This window comes from Falco rusticolus, chromosome 9, assembly GCF_015220075.1.
Source record: "Falco rusticolus isolate bFalRus1 chromosome 9, bFalRus1.pri, whole genome shotgun sequence".
Classification (NCBI taxonomy): domain Eukaryota; kingdom Metazoa; phylum Chordata; class Aves; order Falconiformes; family Falconidae; genus Falco; species Falco rusticolus.
The window spans coordinates 26,455,036-26,481,957 of NC_051195.1; the positions used below are offsets into that span (position 1 = coordinate 26,455,036).

At 37.0% G+C, this 26,922-nt stretch overlaps 1 protein-coding gene across 2 annotated transcripts; it reads left to right on the forward strand.

Moving 5' to 3' along the window:
- LOC119153169 (protein FRA10AC1) lies at positions 1 to 26,426 on the forward strand. Of its 2 annotated transcripts, XM_037399170.1 has the most exons (14): positions 33 to 180; positions 4,535 to 4,611; positions 6,652 to 6,744; positions 6,829 to 6,874; positions 8,757 to 8,833; positions 9,522 to 9,605; positions 10,096 to 10,180; positions 15,867 to 15,912; positions 20,775 to 20,888; positions 21,871 to 21,913; positions 22,992 to 23,116; positions 23,684 to 23,722; positions 25,090 to 25,174; positions 25,642 to 26,426. In XM_037399170.1, exons 1-14 carry the CDS (start codon positions 148 to 150, stop codon positions 25,682 to 25,684), a joined length of 990 nt encoding a protein of 329 aa, XP_037255067.1. In that variant the 5' UTR covers positions 33 to 147; the 3' UTR covers positions 25,685 to 26,426. The 2 variants fall into 2 exon arrangements, with proteins under 2 accessions (XP_037255068.1, XP_037255067.1); XM_037399171.1 differs by lacking the exon at positions 23,684 to 23,722 and having other exon boundaries at positions 1 to 180.
- The last annotated feature ends 496 nt before the right edge of the window (positions 26,427 to 26,922 follow it).

A 26,922-nucleotide genomic window follows, 5' to 3' on the forward strand; every position in this document is an offset into this window, starting at 1 on the left:
AGGAGGCAGCGCCAGGCGCGGCCCCGCTCCGCCTCTGCTCCCGGTTTCCGGAAGGGGCCCGCGGAGCAGCGCCGCGGCTGGCGAGCAGGGCCGGGCGGCGGCTCTGGCCCGTGTCCCCAGCCGGCTGCACCCTCCCGCGCCGCCGCCATGGTGCCCAGCCAGCTGCGCCTCTCCGCGGCCGTGAGTGGGGCTGGGGAGGGAGGGAAGGACGGACGGAGGGGGCGCGGTGGCGGTGGGCGGCGGATAGGCCTCGGCGGTAGGCCGCGGCCTCCACCGCGGCGGAGCGGCCAGGCCGGGCCTGTGCGAGGAAAGGGCCGAGCTGCCGGCAGTGCGCGGCGGGCAGTCGGCGGCCGCGGCCCGTGCCCCTGGCTGCTCCGGTGGCGGCGGGCCGGCTCTGGTGGGCCGGGGCCGCGCCGCTTTTCGGGGCGCGGCGGCGTTGTCGGGAGGCCTGTCGGACCCAGGCGGGCCGGTCTGCCGTGCGATTTTTCTCCGTGGAGCTCTACAAAGCTCCAGTCCTCACTGTCGTGGTCTGCTGCTCCCTACCTTCCACTCCTGCTTCTTCCATAGCTGTAGAGCTTTAATAAAGGGACAGTATCTTGCGGGTGTCTTTTCTCTTTGTTAAGGGTGTTTGCTGTAGGGTATATGCAAATACTCCTTGTAAGTGGTTTGACAAGAAGAGTGGATTTGAAGCTAATTGTACTTACTGTCAGGTTTTTACCCCCAAGTGGGGGTTGCAAAGCCTCAAAGGCATCAAGGTGGGAAGAGCATTTTGCAGCGAAGCATGCTGCCCCTCCGCATGGCCCCTGTTATCCAGGCAGGACAGCTCCTCAAGCCCAGTTCTGGATTCCACGCTCCCTTCAGGCCCTCCCAGAGCAGCTGGTACCAAAACAAGCATTCCGGGCTGTTTAGGGCTGCATCCGGGCTGTGAGCAGACATGAGCACAGGCCTGTGTGCTGGGCAGATAAAAGGAAGGGTGGGAGTGACACTTGTGAGGGGAATAGCAAGAGTAGCGCTGAGATCAGGAGCCACCAGTAGGGATTTTTTGTGTAGGGTTGTTTTGCCGCCTTTTTAAAAAAAAAAATCCAACTGCTTTTTCTGTTCAGCTGGGTGCTGTGATCAGGAGTCAACATGAACTACAATGTAGCCATGTCACTGGGTTAAAGAGAGGGTTAAAGGAGGCGGATGCAAATGCCTCCTGTAAATGCAGTGCTGGGGAGTCCACAGTGGCCTATATTGACATCAACAGTTGACATCTCTATCTGCCAACAGTTGTGTATAGTACTCGTACATTTACTGTGTTTAAGTTGATTTTTTAGGAGCCGTAAATTAGTGGGCTTGGTTCTATCTCCAATTGCTTTGCTGTCAATTAATCCAGGATGTTGGGACTACTTAAATGTCAGTGATTTAAATGTATCCCAAAGCATATTGGTACTTGTTTTAGTTTTGTGGTTTCAGTTTCTTCTGTTGTTTGGGGGGAAAAAAAAGTTCAAAGTTGGCGCAACTGACAAAGCACACTGCTGTACCATTGAAGTTATGTAGCTTTCAGGTTCATGTTTTGATAAAACGTTTGGTATTTACCTTAATAATTTACTAAAAGCATCCTGAATTCCTGACAAATTCCATCAAAGCAAAGATTAGGGTTTATCAAATAGTGAAAGTAGCTACTTTAAATGTTCTTTCCAATGTTGTGTGTCCATGCCTACATATGTCTCTCTAAAAATCTACTAGCTTGGGCACAAAGTTTTGATATTTGCTCCTTTTTTACTACAGTTAAATACATTTTCCTTACTTGGGATTGTTTTTTGGCTTTTTCTGTGGAGAAGAGAGAAATTAGTCTTGAAATGTCCTTCCAAAAAAAAAAAAAAAAAGATTAATTTATGGATGGGATTCTTTGATGGAGTTAATTTTTATGTTTTACCTAAAAGGTTATCTTGGTATCATCCTAAGGCATCAGGTTAGTAATTGTTCAGTCCTGGTCTCCCAGAGTGGTGTTTAGCATGGCTGGAGCTGCTGATGTCAAACCCAGCCGTGGTACAGTACCTGTCCGTCCTGCTGTTGGCTATGAAGGAGTGACCTAGAAGTGTCAGGACATCAGTTATGGATTGTACTCTTCTTCTCTCTGAATTTATCTTTGAGTGATTGTAGCAATTCAGAGGAATGGCTGAAGCTGTGAAGAGTTTTCCTGTCAGAAGAGCAGCCTCTCAGGACCCAGGCCTTAGCCATGCCTGCCCTTGTATTCACAGTCACAGCTTTATAAAAGGCAGTCATAAGCTTTTGAGAGCCCTATGGTACGACTCTGTTGGAGCAGCTTATCTTGCATCTTTTGTTTTTGAGTCATTCCCAGAATCAGTTGGGAGCTGATTACTGAGTATATCTACTTTCCTGGGCCCCATCATCCAAGGGCAGCCACTTTGAGAAAATCTCCTTTTATTTGAGGTTTTATCTTCTTGCCTGTTCTTGCGCATCGTCTGTCTCATGTTGACTTTCATGCATAATGTGTTGGCTTGGACTTTCTTCCCTTTTGAATGTGAAGAAAGCTCTCAGTGTTTGTCTGAGAAGCATTACTTCTGCCATTTAAAACATTCCTGGATTACCATGGTATTCTTAAAATTTAGAGGCCAAGTATAAATGTATTTGCTGCATGCTCATAATGTATTCAGCCTTTTTTAAAGACCACATAAGCTTCACTAATGAAAGTAGTGAAAGACTTGCTAGTAGAACTGCCTCAGCTAGGAGACCTGCGTCTGGACTGTGGATTATCATGGGCCTGTGCTGGGAGGACTTTGCATCATTGCTGCTCTTTTGGCGGTGTACGAGGCCCACTTACACCACACACTGCAGACATATGCTGCACTTCTTTTTGGTAGCTGATAATTTTTGTGTCTCCTGGGAAATAGAAAACATTAAGGTAAATCAGACAGTTCTGATTTGCTTTTGTTCTAATACATATATATATATATATGTGAGAGCTATGTCTTCTTCAGAAGAGTTCAAGAATAGAAGGAACACTGCAGTGTTGAAGCAAGGAAAAAAGGTACAGTTTATTATTATTACTAAAAGTAATTTAAAAAAAATCTTAAAAGTCAATCCTTTACCATCAGTGTGAGAAGATAGTGTTTTACATACTCTGCATGATACAGACCAGTTGTTGATGTCCGAAGGGGATACAGTTGACTCACCAGCATGGCAGTTCTGGCAGCCATTTACATCAAGAGGAGGCACCTCACCAAAATCATCCTGAAGACGTGTCTTTTTTGCAGTTTGTTTTTCTCGGGTTTTTGTCTGAGGAGAAATATGATTGTAGCTAATGTAAGAATCAGCAACACTGATACTTAGGAAGTTTGTGTCAAAACCTTTCCTCATGCAAACATACAATAACCATCCCTCTTGTTTTTAGCTCTGTTGTGTACATGTTCCAGTTGTGTAAATGCTTTTTTGGTGTTGGCGCTGGTTTACACGGTTCCCAGCTCTGGCTGCTTTCTTCCTGTGCTACCCCTCCAGCTGCCTGGTGTAGCTGGCTGGGGGGCTCTGAATGAGCTGTCAGGAAGCGTATCTGGGTTAAAATGATCTTCCTTGGATAGGATCCTGTGTAACTTGTGTGTGTTGTTTGATCTGGTTCATGTGTAGCTTCACAACTGTGACTGAGCAATTGGAAGGAGGGTACCAGAGTAGGAGTGAGGGAGAAGAGGTGGGATCTATTTAAGCCGTTACTTCTGCTGAAAGAATTGGACATGTAACTGTGCCTTGAAAAGTGGAGGTGGTAGATCTGGACATCAGTCAGTGCTTAATTGTTTGATGGCATTAAGAAATGGGCTATTTTGGTTTTCTTATATGCATTAATTTGATGTTGTAGTCCCGAAGTATGTGGGAAAAAGATTTCATTTCACAGTAGGAATGCTGTGCTGATTAGACAGTACATTTTTGCAGGCATATCTTATTTTGTGTTTTAGTCCTAGCCTCAACCAGCTTTCCAGCTACCAGTGTAAGACCTAATGATCTAAAATGCTGTACCACAGCCTAAGAAACTTATGTTCTCATCGTTGTTTGTTTATGGTGTGGGCACATCTGTTGCTGTCCTTCAGCCCTCTGAAAGAGTAGCTCCTGGGGAAAATACTCACCTTTTTCTTATGTAAGGGAGATTGTTTGAAAGTAAAGACCAAAAATGTTTATCATACTTTTGGATATCTACATCTATGTGAAGATTAAATATGGGGGCATCTGCATATAAATTATTTATAAAGTGATCTTTTGACAAACTGTCAATGTCTTTGCCCTGTGTTATTTGGAATATACTCTGCATTGTCTATTGAATTTGGTTTGATTTGGTTTGGACGTGAAAATTTGCAGTTGCTTGCTCTCCATCTTTTTCTTTTTTATAGAAAGATTCTCTCTGTCTTTTTCTTTTTTATATATATTTCTAAATTATGTAAATAAATATAATTTACTTACACATGATGGACAGTACTGATTTCTAGTTATGCCATGTCCATATTACGTTAGCAGATAGATTGACTGTGTTGTCTACTATTTTCAGGCACGTGGCCATGGAGACTATGATTCTGACTTTAGTGATGAGGAGAATGGAGAGAAGTCTGTGCAAAAGACTAAAAGGTAATGTAGTACAGAATCCACACTTTTCATTATGTGTTTTTTGCAAATGGCCTATTACTGTGTATAGAAGATCATGCTATGGTATGTAAAATCTGGTATTGATTTTTCAAAAAACATGTAAATCTCTCAGATTTCTGCATCTCCTCATGTCAGGCTTGCCAAAGCATGTCATCTCCCACGGGCAGCTGATTAAAATCCATTCTGCCATGTCCATCTGGTGTCTATATGCCCCTCAGTTCTCGGAGCAGAGTGTTTCATTTTTCCAAGCGTTAGTATCAGCTGCTGGGGTTTGGCTGTGGTGTTCACTTCACAGTGATCTTTCAGGACATGTGGAACTGCTAAGAGAGCAAGGCAGAAAAGGCCAAGTGGCAGCAGGCTTTGTAGATATAAAACACCTGCTTGCAGGAAGTGAAGAACTGATGCTACTTGTTTATTTTTTAATTTGTGAAGAGACCTGGGGATTGATGAATTGTGTTGTACTCAGTCCTTGAAATGTAACTACATGTCTCTTACCTCACATCACCTTTGCCAATTCTGTCAGTGGCTCGTACGATTAGTGACCTTGAATTTTGTAGTCTGATCTCTTTATATTATGAAGATTTTAATTTATTTATGTATTTATTTTGCTTTGTCCTGCTTTGGCACTATAGTCCTGTGACGCTTTCTGCACAGTACTGAACATTTTGCCTACATTATGCATATATTTTTCTTACCTTTTCCTGTTTCTCCCTTGCTCCGTTATTGGACTTTATTTAAGAAGGCTTTCTTGAAACTTTCCTAGGACTCTTGCATATTTTCCTTTGTAGTAAAATTGAAAGAATGGGTTTTGTAGAGTCTGACTGCTTTCTGGGGGAAAAAAAAATGTGTTTTAATCATTGGAATAGCAGCAGGTACTGTGCTGTTCCATTTATAAAATAAATATATCTGTTCTCCATTAAAACAGTGACTGGTTTTGTTCAGTTTTAGTTTTTTTAGTTTCTTTAAAAGGCCATTACACATTATACTATTCCACTTTTTAGGTGGAATATTAACTAACCATCAGGAGCCTTTCAAAAATATCATCATTACACTTGTTGTGGCACACTACTGCTGATTCCCAGTAGGGCTCTTATGTGGGTTCACTGTATATGTATAAATCCTTTGCTTGCTCTACGATGATATTTGTTTTCACTTTCAGGAAAATGGTAGTCTTAAGTTTTCTCCATATTGCTGTTTTATAGAGTCTCCTTGTGGGAATTTTATGCCTACAGATCCTTTTGAGCTAATGATACCCTTAGTTTCTAGAGTCCTATATTCCATACCTTGAAATATAAATTCCCTGGTTTGCTTACTACAGGTTTCTGACTTCCATTCTTTCTGCCAGCACATAATCATGGAATAATCTTTTTTTTACTTCTATTGAGGAATGAAACTAACTAAATATACCTTTTACTAGCTAAAATGCATCACTTTTTATTTAACTTTCAATTACTTTGTTGAATTTTGAAAGTATTTTTAGCTGGCCACTGACAAGTATGGTTCATAACACAAGTACTTAAGTTTTAAATTAGTGATTCTTGTGATTATACTATGAGAAGCAGAGCTGTTTAATGAGGTGTTGAGACATTGGCATGAAAGGATGGGATAGGGTTACTAGCAGTCAGTCTTATTCAGTGAACGTACTGTCCTTCCTGTTCCTGCTTGGCTGCGTAGCTGAGATTTATAGAGGGCTTTAAATGTGGACTGAAATGGAGGAATCTTTAGGGTTTTTCATTGTGGTTCTATACTGATAATATTGGTAAAAATGAGTAGTACAAATTGCTGTTTTAAGCAGTTTTCTTTAAATGCTAACTGTAAGCAAAAGCCTTTCAGATTTAGGACTGCAAATGAAGTAAAATCTAAGCTGATGTTGGTTCTGAAATTTGATTTTATTCACATAGAAAATGGCAATATAACAGTGTTTGTTACTCAAGTTAGTGGCAGAGTTTGGCTTATGGAAATTTTATTGCTTATGGAAAGTTCTTGACTAACTTTTCTTCCTTTTTGCCCCCCTACATTTAGTGTAAAAGAAGATGGCCTTCTGATAAAGCCGTTCCAAAAAGCTAAACAAGGCAGTGTGGTTCACAGACAATTTGCAGCTGAAGAATGGGATAGGTATCTTTTATCTATTGCTTTTGTGAGGCATTTTCCCCCTTAATGTGAAGATATCTCTCACTCAAACACATTTATTATTAACAGGGAAGAAGCAAGAAAAAGAAGATTTCATTTGATAGCGATGGATGCCGTATCCTTCTATTGCATTTTTCTTCAGCTTTGAAGGTGGGGCACAGGTTATTCATTATGGTGAAATACTGGGATTTCTCAGTTACCGCAGCAGTTGACAATGCAGCACCAGATACTGAGTCATTCTTCAAATTAGCTTCTTTTTGTTGCTAAGATGTCTCTAAGAATGCCTCTCAGTAGAGGCATTTCCAGATTCTTCCTATATGCTTATTTGTCCTGTTTGGGACAAAATTATTATGCAGTGAATTTTATTTAGACTAGCACAAAGACACTTTGCTCTTTCAGTTATATAAATACAGAACATAATTTTATATAAGACTGCTATTATGGGTGGACAAATAAATTTCTACTGGAAATTTAAGAATGCATTAGTTAATTTAAAAGTCTATTCAAAACAGCCTTAACTCCAGGAATATCTTCTACAGATGCTCTAATGTAAGCCTGTTTAATATCATGTGCAGTTTTGGTTTATGTTTTTTTGAAATCTCTTAATCATATTTCATGCATAATTTGTAGTTGCTTTTATAACTACTACTTTATTTAGAATACAGTCTTTCTCCTTTTATTTAGTTTTGACTTGGGGCAGTCATTACATGTTTTGACTGAATGTATCTGAAATACCATCAGTTCCTTGTTTGTTTAAATAGCTGTTCTTCAGCAGTAACAGTTAATAAATAGGAAAGTAAAGACTAATTTAATCTGGAAGCTCCAGTAAACAGAAAGTAACTTGTCGTAACCTGCTTAGAATTTGGTCAGACACTCCATAAGCCATCGTATGCTTGTAAAGGGGACATACCTTAATCGGTCCCACTGACACTCATTAGCCACAGAAAAGCCCCTATATTCTGGAATGACTGCAAAATTCGTTGTGTAGAGACTTTAATGACTTTCTGATAATTTGAGTGTTTTCTATTTGAAACCTTTACTGCTATGCAATTTTTATGCCCAGTAACTCGGATGGCAGCACAAGATAATATGTTGTGTTAAACATACTTAATTGTGCTAGTTGAACCTTCTGTGTTTGCTTCTCTGTTTCTTCTGTTGTGGTGGAAAGAGGAAAAAAAAAGACACATACTGAAGTTAAATTAACTTTTGGGGGGCCTTTGGAAAATAAAATATTTTCTCAATAAAATTATAATGAATGTTAGAATAGTAGGTTGATACAAATTATTCGTATTGATGCAGTCATTGCCAGGATATGTACCAGGAGATAATATATTTCCTAATTTGCTGCTCCAGGAACACCATACAGGTTAATTGGAAATATTTTTAAGTAGCCATATATGATGTTTTTACTTGTGGAGACACATTTTCTGAATAGGTAATTAGGTATTTTTTCTCAAATTATGGTACAAAATGTGTTTTAAATCATGTCTCTGAGGCCAAAGTGTTCTAAAAAAGGCATTACATATTTTCCTGTGATTTTCATCTCCAAACTGAAGCAGATAACTTTTATTTCTATGTTGATGGTAAAATGTAATAAATTGTTTAGTAGCCAGACTATAATACAAAAAACCAAACCTGTTTCAAACCATAATGGCAGTACTAAGAAGCTGTTGTCTAAATTACAGCTGAAAAATGGACCCAGTTTCTATGTATATACATACAGAGCATATTTGATAAAGGAAGACAAGTTTATAAAGGCCTGGCAGCTGAATGAGGTTTTAAAGATGAAATTGCCTTGAAAGAGAAAGTAGGTTTTATGTGAGGCTATTGAGTAAAAATTGCTAATTGATTCCTTTCTTTCTGGAAATTACTGAACTGTTTTTGAGAAAAAAAACCTTCTTTCTGTTAAGTATATAAAACCTTTTAATTTTTTGTTTGTTTGTTTTAAGCTATGGTAAAATAAAAGTTCTGAAACAGTCCTTAATCGCTTTATTCAGTATGAAAGACATAAAAAGTTTGTGAATGACTACATTTTATACTATGGTGGCAAAATAGAGGATTTCCGACGTTCTGGGTAAGAACCATTAACAGTCTTTCCCCTCATGCCCACAAAGCTCCCCTGTTATATAAAGTCATTAAATATATTTTATAGCTTTGAGGGGAGAGGAGGATGTGGCTATGTACCAAATTACTAATTCTTTTGGTCACAAATAGTGACTACAGTCATTGTAAATATCCAGAACACAGAATTGCCTTGTTTAATTTTGTTTTCAGATTTTAATGTAAGAATTTAGCATGAGCTGAATTATTTTTGTTTTGTTATGTAAAAGGAAAGATGACAGGTGAGCATTAATTGAGGGTACATTGAGAAATATCTGGCAGTACCTTCAAAATAACAATCTGGAATACTTTTGAAATGTGCAGAATTGCTATCCATTGTCCAGAATAATGATAGCCTTCTTTAGAGCTATCTATAACTGCCCTCTAACGTTACTGTCTTCAATAAGAAGTATAAAAGGTATTTTCAGACAGGATCAAGTTATCCACAGTTTCAGTGGCCATTTTCCACTGTCAACTTTTCATTTGGGAAAAGGTATTCCAGGGAATAATTTTTTTGGTAGTTTTATTCCATAGCAATATATTCCTCTATGCAGTGAGGTGGAGATCACAACTGTGAAATACTTAATGTTTACCAAATTAATATTTGACTGACTTTTCATTTTAATGTTACATTGTACTAAAAACAATGTGTCCTTTTTTAGAGCAAATGACAAGACGGATCTTGATGTTATTAGAGAAAACCATAGATTCCTGTGGGACGAAGATGATGAAGCAGACATGAATTGGTACCTGGAACTATTCTAGACCACGTTATTTTTAGATCACTTGTACTAAATTTGTGGTGTCCCCTACTAATTAAGAATTACTGTGCATAATTAGTGATCATTCTTTGATCCTTAATGCATTTAAAAATGAAAGACCTTTAGGAAGTCTTTCATGTTGTAATATTGCTCAGTAGCAAAATGAATTGATGACAGAAGGAACCAAGAGATATTTGTGCATTCTCTGAGGTCCAAATGACTGGTCTCTAAACTCTGAAGGAGGCCTAGTTTGAAAAAATATAGTTTAATTTGTGCTGTAGATATGTTTTAGATGTGTTTTTCCAGTTTTGTGGAAATTACCCCTTAGCTCAATAAGCGTATTTCTGTTACATTTCTAGCTCTGCAAATAGCATTCCTCAGATGAAACATGTCTTTATCTTGTTAATGCTATTACAATGTAAAATGAATTGTATCATGTTCTATATTTAATAAAAAATAATACCTTTTGCTATAGGGAGAAGAGGCTTGCAAAGAAGTATTACGATAAATTGTACAAAGAATACTGTATAGCAGATCTCAGCAGATACAAAGAGAATAAGGTATGTTTCATTGTTGTAAATCATCTTGGTTTTAAAGTATTTCCTTTTTTAAAAATTGCCTTGTGATTGTGGATATGTTGTGAAACCAGAATGTTAGTACCCCTTCCCTAGAAAAAGAGTTGTGAGAACTTGTCAAGTTATTTAATAAGCAACAGCAGTTTGAATCCAAGCATTGTCACTGCCCCAAAAAAGTGCTTCTGTGGGAACAGGAGCATTTCTGTCACAGTGGTGTTCTATGAAGAGGTACATTGTGTGTAAAAAAGGCAGAAAATACAGAGAGGTTAAGGAGAGAAGGCTAGAGAGGTTTGCCTGGAGAGAAGCACTAGATGAAGCTTAAAAAAAACCCTGGGAATGTTAGTGTTTTTTTGAAAAAAAAAGTCTACAAAGAGAAAGTTTTGTACTTGAATACTGGCAGAAACAATTTTGAAAAGTGTTCTAAAGCAGTGTCTTTCGTTGGTTGTTCTTTTCTGTTTATGGAAACAGGATTTGCATATTCCTTATAAATAAATAGAATTTCTTAAGAGAAACAGCCTGATTCCAGCACCACTTTTTCTTTTTAACTGGAACAGCCTGGCATTTCTAAGTTTTTGACTGACTAACCTCTTAGTCAAAAAGAATACACAAAGTTTCTATTGTGATTTTGCAGAGAGTGTTGCTGAACTCGGATGCGTCTTAGCATTGTTAGCACATAGTAACAACCCAGCCCTGCAAATACTGTCTATATAAAGTTTTTTGAGACTGTTTGTAGTGGTGAAAATTACATTCAGTAGTAAATATTTGCAGGGACTGAGCTTAAACTGATACTGGGGAGAAAAGTTGACAGCCTTCTCAAGAAATTTGGAAAAATGAAAAAATTGAATGAAAATTAACAAAAAGTAAAATGCTGAAAATGTCTTCCGTCCTTTTTTTTTGAGTAAATTTGATTTTGTTTTCCTGTAGCTGTTTCATATCCTTCAACCTCCACCCCACACCCTCCAACTGATTTTTTCCCTTGAGCATGCTTACAGATTTTGTTTCTTTCGCTGCTCTGCCAAGTTTCCATATGTTTGCTATCTTTTGTGGGAAACTCTTCTACCCCAGTTTCCTTCTTTTTTGTGTGTGTTGTGTGAACAGTGTTTCCTTGTCAGACTTCAAATGTGGCTGTCCTAACTTTGAGGTTACTCTGAATTCCTATTTATGCTCATAAGTCATTCTATATGTTTGGGATCGCCACTCAGCATAACTGCTCTATCATGTGATTTGTTCTCTTAAGTTATTCTTTCTGTTTTCAAATATGTTATGATGATGTGAGAGTCCTTTCTTAGAAATTCTTAGAAAAACAGAAGAAATGAGATTTTTCTCAATTACTGATTTATCCATGCCCATGTTTGGTATGGAAGGATGTCGAAGCAGGGTTTTTTCTTGGAAGTCAGAAACAGGCTGCTGATCCCATTCACACCAATGGAATACAGTCTGTGCTTTCAGATTTTTCCTGCCTTGATTCTTTTTCTGCATTTCCAGAAATTGGAAGTGGGATATCTTTAGCCCCTTATGCCTTCGGTTTTGCAGTGCTGGTGCTATGAGAGGTGCAGCATGGATTACAAGCTTCTCAGCTGGCCAATTTTTTTTATGATAGTTGTTGACGCTTTCTATGGTGATGCTTCGTCTCAATGTAAGAAAAAACTTTTACAGTGAGAATATGCATTCACTGGGACAACCTCCCCATAACATGGTAGAGTCCCCATCACTGGAGGTTTTCAAGATGTGATTGCACAGGGTGCTAGATAATCTAATCTAGACTCCCTTTCCCACAAAAGGTTGGACCAGATGATCTTTTTAGGTCCTTTCCAGCCTGGACTGTTCTATTATTCTATGATTCTGTATCCTGCTCGGTGGATATCCTGTCAAAGTAAAGTTGGAGATCAGTTTTCTATGATGTTTTTATATATATATCTCATAGATTGAGACGTGTACGTACGTAGTCATGTGTCTTTTCACAACTGTAATTACTTTGCTACTTGCCAAAATCTTCTAGCCAGCTGATTCTTCTAAAGACCTCTGCATAGAGATTGTTGCTCAGATCTCATTTAGAACTTTTCTTCTGAGAAAAAGCAGTTTTCCTAAGTACTGGATAATGATAAGGGCCAGTTTCATGGGAGTTGCTCCCTTGAGGTCTGAAAAATAAGCAGAACACCTTGTCAAAGACTGAAGCTTGAAAGAAAACAGTAAGAAGCCCTGAGGCCACAGCTGCGCATCAGTTGCTGTTTCAGACTGTTTTACTCACATACGTGCATGCGTATACACATACATATGCGGAGATGGTTGGGACTCCCCATGTCCCATAGCAGACACCCCTGTGCACTCATCCTCAGATACACAGGTGCTGTCACACCCAGAGCTAGCCAGTAGAGACCCACTCACCCTCCTTGCTCCCAGGCCACTTCACCTAGCTGATGGCTAGTCTGGCTTGGTCATCAGTGGTTCTCACACACCTGTACTCATCTCAGTTGCTGACACTGCAGGTAAATTGTACCCTGTAACCCACGGTTCCACTTTCCTTTGTGTAGTTAGGACAAAAAATGTTTTCCCTTTTTCTTAATGAGAAATGCCAAGGTGACCCTCTTGGTGTGAGGTTACTTACAGACACTGGAAGAGTGTGCTCTGACAGCTCTTGCTTGTGATGGGTCTGTTACTCCTTACATTTTCCCTAGATTGGAGTTTTTTAGGTCAAGGTTGTCTTTGAACCTTCAGTGCATCTTGTCTGCAAGTTTTGAGGCTGATAAACGGCCGTCTGTATTGTCAGGTAGTTTACTTCTATTGTCAGTTTGCAGTGCAGTAAGGGAGAGTGCTCTGCATGTAAGTTTTGATATGCGGTGGACTAGAAATGTTATCTTTGTTGTCTTATTTTCCTAGAAAGGTTCTTATCTGCTGGCTCTGTGCTTTGCTTTGTAGCTTAACAGATTGAAAATGTCTCCTATTTGCTAAGAAATGAAATCTGTCATGACACCTGGTCGTTAAACAGAATAAATTTTATTATTTTGTTTTTATTTCCAGATCATTTTCAGATTTCTAGGCCAACTTGTCTTCCACTTGGTAATATTAATAAATTTGCCTTTGTCATTGTTTTTCAGCATGGAGGCTTTTCTGTGAAAATAAAAATATTTAAAATACCTATGGTATTTTTCCACAGCGTTGTCTAAATTCATACATTTATGCTTTTCTGAAAGAGGTGACTGTGGACATGTTAGTTGTTGCTGCAGTCACTGCAAGCTACACAAGCGGTCCATATTTTATTTGGGAATTTTATTGTTTATGGATATTAAATGGTCTTTCAGATTTTTAAAACTATCATTTCTTATTAACTTAGCCATTTGATACTCTTGTAAGCATTTGTTTTGGAGTTGTTCTACTTGTTCGTGGTCTGGCTTGTAGAAATAGCTCATTTAGGATCTTGTTTGAACTCATTTAACAAAGAAGATGAGTCTCAATAAATGCTGTCTGCTGACAGTGCTTTTGCATTCTTTAGTATTGCAGGCTGACTATTCAAGAACCTACCCTAATTTTTAGTTTTCCTATATAGTTTAATTTGTTCTTGATATTTTAGCTTAGTTAGAGGAATTGAGTTGTATTTACTTTTTATTTTATTGTTTCTTCTTAACCTTGGTCACTCTGTCATTTTCCATTTGTTGGTGGAAGAATGATTGGCAAAAATGAACATGGATAAGGACAACTCTTGACCTAGGTGTACCACAGGTGGTTCTGGCTCCCTCCTTTCTTCTATTTTGCTTATTTTTCTTGATACCGTTACAGAAATACTCTCTAAGGATATAATCTGATTTATATCATACTTGTCAAGTTCAGACTGTGAGGCAAAATATGTATAAAAGTCTACTTCAGTAGCAAAAGTGAGCATGGGTAACTTGGTAACAGGTGAAGTAGCAGATGGACTGTGAAAAAGCAAACATGCAGATAAGGTCAAATTGTTTTTTACTCTTTATTGTCAGCAGCACACACATGCAAAATTGATGCCAAAATACTGTTGATGTTTAATCATAAACTTGCATCACAAGCTTTTCAGAATTAGAATACCCTGTAGAACAGCAGATATCCTTTAAAAGAGCAAAAACAATTACCATCACTCTTTGGATCAACCATCATGAGTTCAACATTTACAGATGTATTTTACATTCTGTTTTCAGTGAACTGTTCAGCACAGTTCTTGGTTTTTACAATTGATTAATATTTGTTTGAGTAGTATAATGTACTTCAGGCCACACTGCAGATTTGTAGAGTAGACCAAACCTGATCCAGCTTTAGCAAACTGTCATCATGTACAGTATGAGAGCAGAACCTGATCTCCTGGGATGTTTTTACCAGTGAAACCAGTAGGTGTGAAAACTTTGTTTGTGTTATAATAGTAATTCAGAAATTACTGGACTGATTTAAAGAGGCAAATATTTTTTTTGTGTACAGATTTTTAGTTTTCATAGACATCTTCTATGTAATATACTGACCTGGGGAAAATTAGTGCTGACAAAATATTTGGCTACATTTTCTTAAAAGCCAAAACTTTTGTTTCCCTGTTTTTTCTGATGTTCTTTGAACCACATAGCACTTCATGCATGAGAACTCCATGCTGTTGCCCTTCAGATAAAGGATTATTATGGTTTATTTTAAAAATCAACATTAAAGAAAACACAGAGCACTGTACTTCTGTACAGTGTTTCAAATTAGGTTAAAAAACATTAAAAATCAATCCACTACATTAGAGAATTTATGCCACTGTATCTACGAAATGCACATTTGTGTGGGTTCAACAAGAGAAGCTTCATATTCCAAAAGAAGCTTTGGAATTCAAATGCTACAGATGGGCTTTGCAACCATTTTGGTACCTCTTTTATTTTGTAACCTTTCTTCCGCTTCTTCCATCCCCATCTTTTAACATGAAGTTCGGAGTCTTCTGTGCTTTTCTTACAGAGTGTCAATTTTGTCTTGTTGTCATCCTGTGTTCGTGAATTTGAAATGAAAAAACAAGATAGCCATTTTTTCAGAAGTTGTATTCCTTGGAGTTCTATCCCCTTTGTGCTTGTTAATGGAAATAAAATTGTTTTCCCAGGCTATTCTCACTCCCTTCCATCTTCAGTCTTTTCACTAGACTACTTGCCATTTTGAGAGGATGAAGCAGATTCTACTGGAAAGCAAAAATAGTAGATGGGTTGGCTGATCTAAAGTTTCTGGGCAACGTAAAGAAAGCACAACGTAGTTGTTGGGTTTTTGTTGTTTGGGGTTTTGGGGTTTTTTGTCTTTAGGATATAAGAGGTGATCCATCGATACGTGCTAATATGACTTTTTAGTATTCTAGCGGTTTTCCCGGTTTTTAGTCTGGACAAAATTGCAATGAAGTGTCTATTAAAGTCAGTCTATCCTAAATTCCTATTTGTTCTTCTGCCTGCTATGAAGCCTTTTAGGAAGCTGTTGTTCAGTACTGAACAGCATCTACTGGAATTTGAATTGCATGTATAAATTGGAATCATTTTGGTAAGCAGAGGCAGAGAGATATTTTTAATTAACAGAGAAAGAAGTTAAATTTTACTAACCAGAATTGAATGGATGAACTACATGCAGGGCATCAGTCAACTGAAATTAGTCTTTACATTACTGAATATGTTGTCTATTCACAGTTTAATTTTGGTTCTTATCTGAACAGTTTGGATTTAGATGGCGACATGAGAAAGAAGTGATTTCAGGAAAAGGTAATGCTGTCTTTCATTCTTATTATGTCTCTTGTTGATGCTTTTCTTGCTGCTTTTTGCGATAATTTTGTTAAACAGTATCTGACAATACCAGTAGGTTGATAATAATGTACAATAAACAGTAACTTTATCAGATAATAATGGACTATAAATTGACCTAACTTCTAACTGTGCTGCTTCATGCCACATAGCTCTAGACTGCACACTGATCTGCGTATATTAAAATTAAGAGAATATGTGGTTTCTTTTCAAAAGGTCAGGTTTGTAATGAACACCAGCATAATGCATTTGATAATGTAGAATTTCATGGTGATGTTTTTTAGTTGCTTTACTCCAGTAGTATTTGATACCTTTAACTGAAGTCTCTCAATACTTTTTCTAAGGAGATAATTTTCTTAACAGGTTCTCCAGTGCTGTTTTACAAAAGTTAAAGTTCCATGTGTGATGTTTGTTTTAGGCTAAATTGATTTTGAAAGCTTCAGTGGGAATGGTTGTCATGTCTCCCAAATCCTATTTCTAAACAAGTAGCTGATTCTGGCTGCATCTGTGTGTGAGTTCTTACTGATGTGTTATTTGGACTTTGCAAAGTGGTCCCCATTCTATGGCCTAGGTGTATGGACTTTTTCAAGTAGCTGAACAGGCAAGAAAATTATGTGACTGTATTGCTGATCCAGTGGGTAGATCTTCATACACATGTACCATTTCCAGAAGTCATGCATGCGCACCCAAAAAAATGGCATGGAGCGATACTGTTGATCTGAACAGTTCTGTAAACAGCTCTGTTTATTATAATATATTACAAGAAGTTAGAAATACACTTGGGTTTTTTTTTTTAAATTATCTTTCACAGGAGGAAGTGTGAACAGTAATGCTTGGGGGGTTTTAAGCTATAAAAGATTAAAGCTCCTGAAGGCAGTTGTAGTCATATGTTGCATTCAACACTGTAGATTATATTAACAGATAGCTATATTTGATATAGTTATATGCTTTATTGAATGCTTTAAAAAGATAATTAAAAGTAAATGAGAAATGAGTTACTTATGAAGAGTTAGTCTTCACATGGAAAAAAGAATTTAAAGCTCCATTGTACATTTTTAATATCTGGTATTCTGTATTTAAAAATGTGGGAGAAAATGCACAATTACAAGTTTCAAGCTTTTTAATTAAATCCTAATGGAAAGGGTACAATTGTAGAAGCATAGAATCGTTTAGGCTGGAAAACGCCTTTGAGATTATCAAGTCCAACTGTTCACCCAGGACTGCCAAGTCCATCACTTAACCATGTCCCTAACCATCGTGGTTTTTTAAACACCTCCAAGGATGGTGATTCCACCACCTCCCTGGGCAGCCTGTTCTTCACCACCCTTCCAGTGAAGAAATTTTTCCTCCTATCCAATCCAAACCTCCCCTGGTGCAGCTTGAGGCTGTTCCCTCTTGTCCTGTCGCTTGTTCCCTGGGGGCAGGGCCCGACCCCCCCTGCCTACAGCCCCTGTCAGGCAGCTGCAGGGAGCGATAAGCCCCCCCGAGCCGCCCCCTCCCCAGGCTGAACAGCCCCAGCCCCCTCGGCCGCTGCTCGTGCCCCAGCCCCGCCCCAGCCCCCTGCCCGGCTCTGGGCGCCGCAGCCCCTCGGCGGCCCTCGGGAAGAAGCAGCATCTGTCACCGCTAAGGGGCGCAAGAACTCAACCGTATCTCGTGGATTAGACGCTTTTTCCAAGCCCGGTTTCAAAGTATCATTTTTTAAAAAGGTGTGAATCTTTAGTGCCTTTCTTTTCCAATTTTTCAGTAAAAATCAGTAATATAATATCTTTAATTAAACTTAACGAAGCATTACTACCTCCCTGTCCGATAATTCGCGTTAAAAAAGGGAGAGCACATGCTTATTTTAGCTATGACAGTGACAGTGGCGGTGGGAACCGCTGCTGGCGCAGTGTGCTGTGGCGAGGGGTGTGTGAGGGAGGGAGCACAGGAATGGGGAACTCACACTTGGCTGCTTTGTTCTTGACGTCTGTCTTTGTAAGGTCGAGAGGAAGGCATAGGATGAGTGAAAGGACGGGTATCACTTGTATTACGAATCGTAAATGCCAGATTATTTCATTCTCTTCTTTTCCTTCTCACTCCAGTCCTTTGATGTGGGTGTACTGAAAGTAGGCCATATTGGAGATTGCTGTTGTATGTCCTTAAATTTAAAATGTAACCTTAATGGTGGTTAATGGTATCGATACATTCCCAGTTACAATAAATGGTTCTACATAATAGGCATTTTCTTAATTAAAATCTTAAGTTAGGTTAGAAACTGTATTTTATAAATCAGTGAATAGTAGGTACATGATTTAGTTGGTCTGAAAATAAATCCTTAAAATAAAAAGCATTTAAGCTATTTAAAAGATATATTTGACATGCCTTACCAAGTATTTTTACTCTACTTTCAAAGCATGAATAGTAAGGTATGGCATAAATTCTAAAATAGAAGGTGTTTTAGACAAAAGGAGATAGTTAAAGTTTTCTGCAGTTCATTGGGTAGATGTGAAATAGAACTTCTTCAGCAATGTGCAGAAGGAGCAAAGCTGAACATGTGGATATATTTGCTGTTTTCTACTTACTTGTATTTGTAGATTAAGTACTGAAATACTCAAACCAGGCGTATTATTTGGCAAAATAGGGTTTAATACCTGAAAATTTATCTACTGTCAGGGTTTTTTTCACTATTTCATTGAACTGTTTTATTTTTAGCTTAGCAGTGTCTTTCTTAGCCTATTTTATATATGTATAAATACACATATAATATACTTTATTTAAACAAATGTTCTTTCCAACCTGTTTCCATTTATTTTTTCTCAGTAATTCCCTCCATGGAAAATAGGCCGTGTGTCAATACCTGGATAGTGCTCCATGTATCCATGTACTGATCTGGTACATCTGAGTTCTGATCAAAATACAATAAGATCAGTCTTTTGGCTCTCTAGATTTCTGTAATATATTTAATTTTCAGTACTTCATTTAGCTTGTAGGACTTACATTTGCCACCTATTCAGCTCTTCTGCAAGAAGCAGAAGGTGCTAATAGTTTTTGAAAGCACACATTAAACAGCTAGATTATGCGAGTTATAATTCTGAACATGAAGGCAATAACCCTGCAGCTCGTAGCAAGGTCACAAAACTTCAGATGGAAATGGAATTTTTGGCATACATTTTTCTTGCTGATTAAATTAGGTAACTGTCCATTCAGCATGCTGGTTTCTGTATCTTCGTTTCTTGGACATTTAACTGTGGGAAAAGTCAGTTTTCAAGTACTGAATAATCTGGCCCATAATTCCCTTTGACTTGACAAAAATATTTTTTTTAATGCTTTTATGACATTCAGATGCACTGGAGTGGTAAATACTACTGAAAAAGCCTTCAAAAAGGGTAGAATTCTGTGTTTAATAAAGTTTGAATATGTGTTGTAGGGATTGCAGTGTGAAAGGAGGGTAAGAGGAGCCTGTCTTTTTATACACGTGTATGGCATGGAGCAGGGATCTACAAAAAAAACCAACCCTACCATGATTTTAAAGATTTAGGTCACCATGAATGCAAATAAATGTTCAAGGGCATGGAATGTTGGTGGTTTACATAGTCAGTTTCTGGTTTACCTAAGAATTCATTGCTTGTCTTACAATCTGAAGATGCTGTTCCAACTACATTCTTGTGAACATATCCAGTTTCACATGCAAAATGTAGAATATCCAAAATGGATTTTACCTACTGAGAGGAGCAGCTAATCATAAATAAAACTCATGGATCTCTCTTTTCTCTCTGCCTGCTTTGTTTTGGGATTTTTTTCAGAAGACATAAAGTAAACAGAGTCTGGTTAAGTTCCAAAGTTTTATATTATATAAATTTTTCCTTATAGATTTTTACTTCGTAATAGATGCAAAATATTCCTGATGACATGGGGTACTGACAGCCATATCTTACATAGGGTTAAACATATTTAATGTATATTAATTTGAAACCTTTTTTTTTTAATGGGAGCCCTGGTGGTTTTTTGTTTAAGTGTTAACATTGCAAGTGGTTTTACATTGCAGAATTGAAGTATCTGAGGACACTGCCAATCCATTAGTTAGCAGCTTAAGCAGAATGTTCTGAGGTTAATCGTTCACCAACAGTCCTGCTTGTGAGCCTATTAATGCGTATCCTTACAGTCAGCTCTGCATACAGATCACTCTTTTGCAGAGGGAATATATGTATCTTAATGCAATATGCGGAACCCAGTGGTGTAACCAGCACTGATTATGTGCAAATAGTTTTAAATTTAGTGTTGTATTTAACTTAATAACCCCAAGGAAGTTTTAAAGCTGATGCATATTTCTCATAGAATTGGTTTTCCTTTTCTTAAAAGTAAAGTGTTTATGGAACGATTAGAATACAAATTGCATGTCTAGTATATCAGATAAACTAGTAAGGTTGTAAGAAGATGAGCATCTTAATTTTGTATGTACATGATATGAATAGTTTGATGTCTTGAAAGATGCATGTCTGAGTCACACCACCTGATCCATCATCCTCTGCTAAGGAAGTATAGGATGTATCCTAGTGACATTCACTTTTTCAGAATTCAGTATTAGGCTTATTATTTCCTAACATAGGCCTTCAATATATACATTGAAAAACACAGTTCAAGTTATGTTCTTTCTTTGCAAATAAGCAGCATTAGACAAGTATGATTGATTCAAGTAATGGAGGTGCTACTTTTAGGTTTTGCTTTTTTCTTGAGAAAGAAACAGAAAACAAGAAGCAAAACCTGAGCAAGACTGGAAATAAAGACACCAGATACATGCATGTTAATCACTGAGCCATGGTTTGCTGTTTCTGACTTCTTTAAAGGTCAGTTTTCCTGTGGAAATAAGCACTGTGATGAGAAAGAAGGCCTGAAGAGCTGGGAGGTGAATTTTGGTTACGTTGAACATGGTGAAAAGAGGAATGCACTTGTGAAATTGAGTAAGTCCTCCCTTGAAGGATATGTACGCCTAGAAGAAGACCAATATCTTGTGCTTTAAAAGCTATAGAGTGAGGCCCAATGATAATATTAGTTTATGCAAACTGGGAAATACTGAATAGGAGATAATTTAGCAAAATGGTCTTGATTTAGAGAATGGCTGTTATATATGACAAAGTTGTTACAGGTTGAGCACTTCATGCTGTATAACTGATGGTGTCATAAATTACAATAACTTTACAAGCTGTTTTGTATACAGGCATGTCCAGTGTTAACGAACAACACTGCATTGCAAAGAGGGTTTCATCATTGTCATTGCTTAATCAGTTACGTGGCTTAGGAGTCCTTAGGGCTTTGGACCAGACAACTTCTTGCACACCTGATTTTATTTTTAATGCGTACATTTTCTTCCAAAAATTAATTCTAACGTTCATTAAATTGCTTTCTTTTCCATTCTTGCCTCTTGAGTGGGATGTTCTTATTCAATATTATGTACACTTTAATATGTTTATCAGATATTTAAATTTACCAGAGATTACACAGTTACACAAACAAGCTAATCATGTTTTTTTCTTTTGTGCACAAGACACTGTGTACAGCAGTTGGTCTCTGGCAAAGCTCTAAGAGTCTTACAAGTCTTCAGTATAATTGTAGAACAATTTAATTTGTGCTGTGACTTGATCTGTAGAACAAAAAGATCCATAAAACGGGATATCTGTATGTGATAAACACTGATACTCTTTTATAAAGAGTTGCCAGTGCTAAACCTGTGATCTTTCTCCAGGTTTAGTAAAATCTGGGTTTGTACTGAAGCCTTTTCTTTTCTTCACCTGGGCTGCATTTACCTTGTAACTTTTGTTTTGAAGGAAAAGCTACTGAAATTGGAAGGTAGTGTGCTATCTAGTTTTATATACATATTAATGTGTTTTGTTAATTATGCCTATCAAATACATGACTGTAATCTTCTCATTCTGTCTTTTTCAGGACTATGTCCAGAATGTTCCCACAAACTAAACTTTCATCACCGGTAATGAAATATTTCAAAAGTATGGGGGCTGAATTATTGATAGATTACAGTTATGACGAACAGCAAATATGGGGAAGATTCAGCTAGATTATATGGAACTTCATTTACACTGAAATAGATACTGTTCTGGAGTTCTTAGAAAGCCACTGGCTTGACACCATTGAGAGTTAGATACTGTTGCGGTAATGAAGGTACAAAACCCCTCAGACTGGAAAAATCTCATTCCTACCCCCACAGAAGTCTCCTTTGCTTAATTTCAGCTCAGTGTTTATTTTTCCTTTCTGAAAGTTTATGCAAAACACTCTCTTTTTTATTGGCCCTCTTGCTGTGTTTAGGGGCCAGGATGCTTTTCTTAGTAATACTGGGTTTATGTGTAAGTCCAGTGATTGTGCTTTGAAATGTTGAATTTCAGTTTTTGTTCTTCTTTGAGAATCACTGATTAATAGGAGAGAAGAATTGTGAATTTTTAACCTATAAAATGTGTGGATTAAGATTAGATTTATTTTTTATTAGTACCTATATGTAATCTCACTGAATTCCACGACTATCGGTACTCAGTTTTTATGATTTTCTGAATCTGGATGTGGCATTAACTTAGTTGCATAGCTCAGTAATTGAGCCGTACGATTATCTGAAAAGCACATGAAAGGGAAACCTTTGAGGTAGGAAGTGATGAGTCCTTTTCTAAAGTAGCACAAATCAAAGGTGCACCTAGATGGATATATCCAAGATAGTTAATTAATCCATTTCAAAAGTTAATTCATATTGAATTTAATTAAAGCACTGTATGGGCACATATTAAGAAGGAGAATTGACTAACTGAGATTAGTTTGATTTGTCTGGCTTCTTTTTGGAACTAAAATTGTAAAACCATTTGAATTCAGAATAAGCAGAGTCAAACATTTTCTCTGTCAACTGCAGAGTAGTAAGTACTTACTTTAATTTTAATTATGTTTTTTTCAGTTTAGTGATTGCTTTCAGAAAAAATTACAACAGTTTGACTGAATTAAACACTTAAGATTTACTGTTGCTTAAGGGGTACATATAATAGAGAAGGTGTGCATTCATTTTTTTAAAGGAGGAAAGAAGTTAAAGCATGCAAGAAAAGAGGCACAGCTGCACCAAACTCTAAAGAGCCAAAAGCTAAGAAGACAAAATTATCTTGTTCAGCAAAAAAGAAGTCCAAAAAAAAGGTCCATAAAGGTAAATATAGATTTTAAACCTTCAAATTCTAAAGTACTCAAATAGGTTAGTTGAATCTTAGTTTTGCTAGAGCTACATATATATGTGGATATAGATAATTATGTATAAATATAGGTATGTAACTTTCTTCACTGCAAGGTGCACAAAAAAGTAAATTTGGAGGGGAAAAAAAGTTCTATTTCTGGTCTTTTACAGAGAGGGAGAGTCTTGAACAATATGTGTTGCAAGGAAAACTTGTCCAAGAATTGGATATTGCATACCAGAAAGAGTTGCGAAGTATTTAATTCCTTGAGGCTTTGGATTTGAAGGCCTTTTTGAAATATGAGATAACCTTTTTACACCACAGATCTCAGAATAACATCAGCTCCAACTGATGACCTTTCAACTCATGCAAAAAAAATCTTTTTACTTAAGTGTTTGCTTGCTTTTTTTGAATGTATGGTGTGGGCGTGCATGTGCACAGGTTCACGTGTAATATATTGTGGTAGAAATATCCTTGTAAGCCATTTAAGGTAACAGATACAACCAAAATAAGTGTACTGTTTTTTAAATGGTGTTTTTTTCCAGATCACATTTCTTCAGAAGATTCAGATAATTCTGATAAAGGTATTGTAATATCTTCTGAATTTTATGATTTTGTAATAATTTGTGTTATTTCATAGTCATTTGCCATTGGTCTTGGTTTTATTCGCTGGCAGTTTTAATATTTTGTAAGATAAGAATGGTGTGTGAAAACAGGCAGAAGCACAAAGGGTCAAAATAATTACTTATAAATTCTTGGAGAAAAACTATTAGGAATTTGAAGAAGGGAATCTTTTAAGTTTAAGTAAGGGATAAAAATGTGGACAGATAACCAAATGGAAATAATCTGAAAAATGAGAGGTCAGGTTGTTCCAGAAAAGAATCGAGGGTGCAAAAATAGGTAGATTGTTAGTAATTACATGGGTCCAGGTATGCAAATATGTGCTGTGTAATGTGTGCTGTGTAAAGAAAGTACTTTTCTGATATAAGAACTACTACATTCCCTTTCAGGGAATGATGCTAGTATGTACTCAAAAAATGAATAGATTTTAAAATAAATCCTAGGCTTCAACGAAAGCCTTTTCCATCTACCACCTGTAGTACCACAGAGACCTACGCGTTGTGGGTGGATGCCCTCAGTCTTTCAGTGACTCTTTAGGCACTGGTTGCCTGTCTCAGTTATTCCAGTTCCTAGTTTCTTTTTTGATTAAACAAGCCCCATCTCCTGGTCATGCCAATTCTTGCTGCAGACTGTCTAAAAGGGATTGAGTGTTTCTACTGATTGCTCTGCTGTGCTAGATTTTTTTAGGAATTTCCTCAGCACCTAGATTTTCCCAGTTAGATACAGGAAGACCTGAAGTGGTTTTCTTACAATTCAAACTATGCCCAGAGTCTCTGTTTTGTCAGGAAAACTCTGTTGGAAGATTGGGGGTTTTTAGGTCAGGGTGTATTTCCGATAACAAATTTTTTTTGTTTGTTTTCACTCCTGTATACTTTCATGGAACAGTTGTGTAGTAATCCATGTTTTCTGACAATGTCACTCAAAGTCAAAATTGAGAAAAGTTGTCATTCAAGTAGAAGTAAAGTAATTAATTAATTTGGTATCATGAGTTGAAACTGTATTGTAATTCTGGTTTGTGATTATATACCCTTAATTTTAGGAAGAAAGTGCTATGCTGCTGTTGTATCAAGATCATGAATTGATGATCATGTTTTGACATGATTGTTGTTATGTTTGGCCAGAATATTAGTTCATGATATCATAGAGTCTTTTTGATGCTGTATTGACCAACATTGGAAAATGTTTTCAGTTTCACTTTATGCAAAATAAAGTGTTCTTTTTATTGTCATGGTTAGAATTAAACTTTGCTCCTAGCAATACACCATGTAATTTAAAACCATTACAAATTCTTTTAAAATTTATTTCATAAGCACTTTAAATTTTTTGGCAGATTCAGATAACAGTGATGCACAAGGTGGTCCTTCAGATGCTGACTTTTGGAAAGGTCCTCTACAAGAAGCAGATGAAAAATCACGGTTAGTTTGATCTAGTGAACTTGTAGCTAGTAAAACATAAAGTATCCATTCAGAACTGCAATGGCAGAGATTTTTCCTGAGTGTTTTAATGAATATTCTGTCAAATTTGAAAATTATGTCAAATCTCCTTCCATGTAGTGAACCTAAGAATGTATTTTTAAAGAGGAGACATACATAACACTGGAAGAGAACCTTGTCAAGCCACTACCATACCACTGCTGTCTTACCCCCTATTATACCATTAATTATCTTAGAAATAAATCCTAACAGTCAACTCACTACTGTTGCACAGATGTGGAAATGTGAAGGTTATTGGAATGTAGTGTGTAAGTCAAAATTATCTGTACTGGCTACAGATTCTAATCAGAAGTCTGCTACGTCTATTTCATGCAAAGATTATCTCCTAGGTACAGATCCAAAGCAGAACTTTCTTTGACTTTTTTCTTTTTCTTTTCTTTTTTTTTCAGGGAAGAGGAATTTGATGAATATTTTCAAGACTTGTTTCTTTGAAACTTGAAATTGACGTAGATGGATTTTCTGCATGAATTGTGAAGATGAAAGTTTGGAAATCTGGTCATAATTAGGGACCGGAGACCTCTTTCTGCCAGCAAGCATACCTTTTGTACAGTGACTCACATGGACCATTTGGGTAGATTATCTTTGTAGAAGGCTTCAGTTTTAAAAATTTTCTTTTTCTTGTGGTAGGCTGTGTACTCATGAGATAAGAGAAATATTTTTTTCAGTTCAATGCAAAAGATATGTGGCACCCAAACTTACAAGTAGGAAGGATGTAAACAAACAAGAATGTAGTTTATTGACATTACATCACAGAAGTTGGCTGCTTTATTTTTTTCATCCCAAACTTCAGTTATTGCCAGATTTTTGTAAAGAGATGTTTTGGAAGATTCTGTTATTAGTTTAAAGCCATACACTTTAATGTATTCATATTTATAATTTACTAAACAAGAGGTAATAGCCTTAAACTTATTGGTCATATAGACTTTAATATTCAGGTATTAGTCTTTGTAAGTATTTTCAAATGTTATTGGAGAAGTTCAGCTTTTATCAAATATGTATTTTGCTTGAATTAAGTAAACCCTATCTGGAATGTCTCCCCTACTCCTTAAAAAGTTTAGTTCGTTGTGACTTTAAATTTTAGTTATATGATGTGATTGATAATTCCACTTATAAAAATCTGGTTGGTTGGTAAAATTTTTGATTTAAAAAATAAAGTGTGTGGCTTTCTGCTGGAGATGTACATGTGACTTTTATGTTGTCTGTGGTTTCTGACCTCCTTAACATTGATTGAATGTTAATCCTTCTTTAAAGTGTAATCCTAAATATACAAGTAAATAATGTATATTGCTTGAGAAACTTACTGGATTCATCTTCCTCTTCAAGTTCCAACACAACTTGAAACATTCTTTAGTTCATGTTTCCAGAGAAACAGTCGGCACAAGAATAGTTAATAGTGGTTCTTTTCTTTGTTGTATGAAAATTACTTTGGATATAAAGGACAGCCTTTTTCTGAGTTAAATGTTCATGTTAATCTGAGAAAAGTTGATGCTGTATATTTTTATAAGTACTTTTCACTGTAGATACATTTATAGAAAGTATTTATAATAAGTATTTGATGTGGGAAATGTAACAGCAGAGATGGTTGTATTTATGAACATTTTACATGCATTGTATGAATAAGTTGAGAACTCTATTTACAAGTATTACTTAACATAATTACATTTTAAACA